General features: G+C 41.4%; 1 protein-coding gene across 1 annotated transcript; it reads left to right on the forward strand.

The window, feature by feature from the left end:
• Positions 1-238: 238 nt before the first annotated feature.
• Positions 239-1,827, forward strand: LOC134303060 (vasotocin-neurophysin VT 2-like). The gene is made up of 3 exons (XM_062988314.1): positions 239-373; positions 682-886; positions 1,458-1,827. The coding sequence occupies exons 1-3, from the start codon at positions 251-253 to the stop codon at positions 1,595-1,597; spliced, it is 468 nt and encodes a 155-aa protein (XP_062844384.1). The 5' UTR covers positions 239-250; the 3' UTR covers positions 1,598-1,827.
• The last annotated feature ends 1,101 nt before the right edge of the window (positions 1,828-2,928 follow it).

Raw genomic sequence — 2,928 nt, forward strand, 5'->3', positions numbered from 1 at the left:
TTTTTATGAAAGACTTGGATTTTATAAAATTATTTCCACATCATGCATTACTGTCCATTTTTAATTGTGCCAAATCACTCATTGTTGGTACAGAGGGGCCATCGAACGAGGACAAGGTGACAACGTGGGAGGGGAAGCGTTCACTGCCGACAGTGATTGGCGGTTCAGTATAAATAGGTGAGAGTCCCTGAAGGCGGACACGACTAAGAAAGACGAGTCCAGTGGTCAGACAGCTGTTGAAGACTTGAGGATGGCAACGTGTGCACTTCCTTTGCTCTGCGCCCTTGGATTCTTCGCTCTTTCTTCCGCATGCTACATCCAGAACTGCCCCAGGGGTGGCAAGCGCTCAGTCCCGGATGCCACCCCCAGACAGGTAAGATAAGGGTCAGGGCTGTAACTTTAGTTTTAAAAAGGGGGATTATGTATTTGTTTTTCAAAGCTTTGACATTAAACAGCTAATTTTAAAGCACTGTGTGTCAACTGTAGATGTACTTGCCAAGTTATATTTATTGGTAAGACATATTTGTCAGTAAGGCAAACTAACAGAATCTGTTGGGTCTGCTGATACCCTTAGTCTTCCAAGTCACATTTTCAAATGTCAAAATGACTGGCTATGACAGAGAGGGTTCAAACCAAACAACAACAACAGGTGTAACTGATTCACATGTATGTATTTTTCAGTGTATGGTGTGTGGTCCCGGAGACAAGGGTCAGTGTTTTGGCCCCAGTATTTGCTGTGGAGAGGGTCTGGGCTGCTTGATCGGCTCTCCAGCAACAGCACGCTGTTTAGAGGAGGAATATCTGCCCTCACCATGTGAAGCTGGAGGGAAACCGTGTGGACCCGATGAGGGTCGCTGTGCTGCACCAGGGGTCTGCTGTGACTCAGGTAACCTAATGTTCTCTCTCTCGCCCTATTTTATGTACTTCCAGAACACCTTTCTAATACATATATTAAAGTAACATGTAAAAGGTGGAGTGGCTGCTTTAAACTAGATGAGTGTGTGTGTATGAGTGAGCTGTAGAGTAGCAGATGGAATAATGGCTTGTACTGTGCCAGACCCACATGTCCTTGATTAAGATAGAACAGAATAGAATAGAACGCCTTTATTTGTCATATATACACGTGTACAGTATGATGAACTACTTCTTCCACATATCTCAGCTATTATTTGAATTCTGGGGTCAGAAAGCAGTGTCAGCCATTGTACAGCACCCCTTCAGCCAAGAGGGTAAAGGGCCATGCTCAAAGGTCCAACAGTGGGATTTAAACCCACAACCTTTTGATTCATAACTCTACCCACTATCCTGGTGAAGAGTTTCCTAAAATGAATGGTTGACTAGCTGCTTGTTTTCTACCAGAAGTTGCTCTTAATCTCTCTCTTGCTCTCTCTCATTCAATCTTCTGATTTGATAGCAATGTAGGAAGCAGCTGATTGTGTGTGTGTGTGTGTGCGCAGAAGGCTGTATACTGGATCCAGAATGTGTGGAGGGGAGCGAACATGACAACATGGCCGAGAGAAAGAACTTCATGGGGGCATCACAGGGCCAACTGCTGCTGCGCATCCTCCATCCCGGCAGACCACGTGCCATGTACTGAACTCACAGCAGACATGACCGGCAAACAAAACACTGTTCACATTAAACCTCAGATAAACTTGGATCTGTTATCCACATGATGTTCTGTCACAGAAAGGAATGATGTAGCTGGACCTCACCAAATGCTGCAATGCGTGCTTCAGCATAGTTCTAGTAGCTCTTTGCCCCGTGATGTCTATAAAGTGTAAATATATATACATTATATAGCCAATAAAATGATCTTGCACTGTTCGATTGTTGTCTCATTATGTGACTTGACCAGTTATGAACTGATTTAATCTCACAACCCCTTTAACCGAGTGTGTTTTTAATCGTTATGTTTGATTTCTTTTCCAAGTGAAAGGGTGCAGTGATCTTTCAAATCTATAAAATTAAACACAGACCATCTATAATAGTCACTAAACTGCACAGATCTGTAATGTGATTTTCTTACAAGATCCAAGTGCATGGTTGCAAAGCAGGTATAGGTGCACCAAATCACCAGGGTTCTGGAGACCTGAGTTTAAACCTTGCCTACGGTCACGGTGTTTAAGGAGTTGGGCCTGTGCTCCAAGTGCCCGTGTGGTCCAGCTGAATAATAGTGAATTAGTGCGGCAATAGTTGAATGTGTGGCACTCTGGAGTTTTGCCTTGATGCTGGACACACCACATCCCTGATACAGGGTTATTTACTCTGACACAAAAATAAATGATATGCTTCAAGGTAACATTTTGGGATAGGTGCTAGTATGTTCCAGCATGTCTGTGTATCAAGTGGTCCATCAAGTAATCGTTTGACGATTTGGAAGTGGAGGAACCCAAGTAACAGAGAGCCATGAACTCAACTCCAGTTAACACCTTTGGAATGAGGCAGATCATTCATTGTGAGCCAGGTCGTCTCACTGAACATCAATGCCTTAATTCCTTTGACTAAAGAGGCACAAATTCCAACAGAAACTTAAGGAAAGCCTTCACAGAAGTATTATACTGTTATAGAAACAAAATTAGTTGGGTAGAGGTTCCATATAATTCCGATTTTGGAAAAGGATGAAGATAAAGTGTTAAAGGAATGAACATTTTTATTTTTTAAGATTAAATTACAACATTCAATCTGCCATAAAAAACAAGAACTCCGCAGTTTGCATCAAAGATCATAAAAATTATTATCTAATAAACATGAATCAACAAGCTCAAGTATACAATAAAGAAGCAAAACACAAAACCACAGAGAGAACTACGTTTGATTCTAAATGATTCTAAAGACATGCATGTCATAAGATTTCAATGATTTCTTTGAAATCTTTTAAAAATCAGTTTGTTTAATAGTTTTTAAAAATGAACATATTTCCTTTAA

This window comes from Trichomycterus rosablanca, chromosome 26 (genome assembly GCF_030014385.1).
Source record: "Trichomycterus rosablanca isolate fTriRos1 chromosome 26, fTriRos1.hap1, whole genome shotgun sequence".
NCBI lineage: Eukaryota > Metazoa > Chordata > Actinopteri > Siluriformes > Trichomycteridae > Trichomycterus > Trichomycterus rosablanca.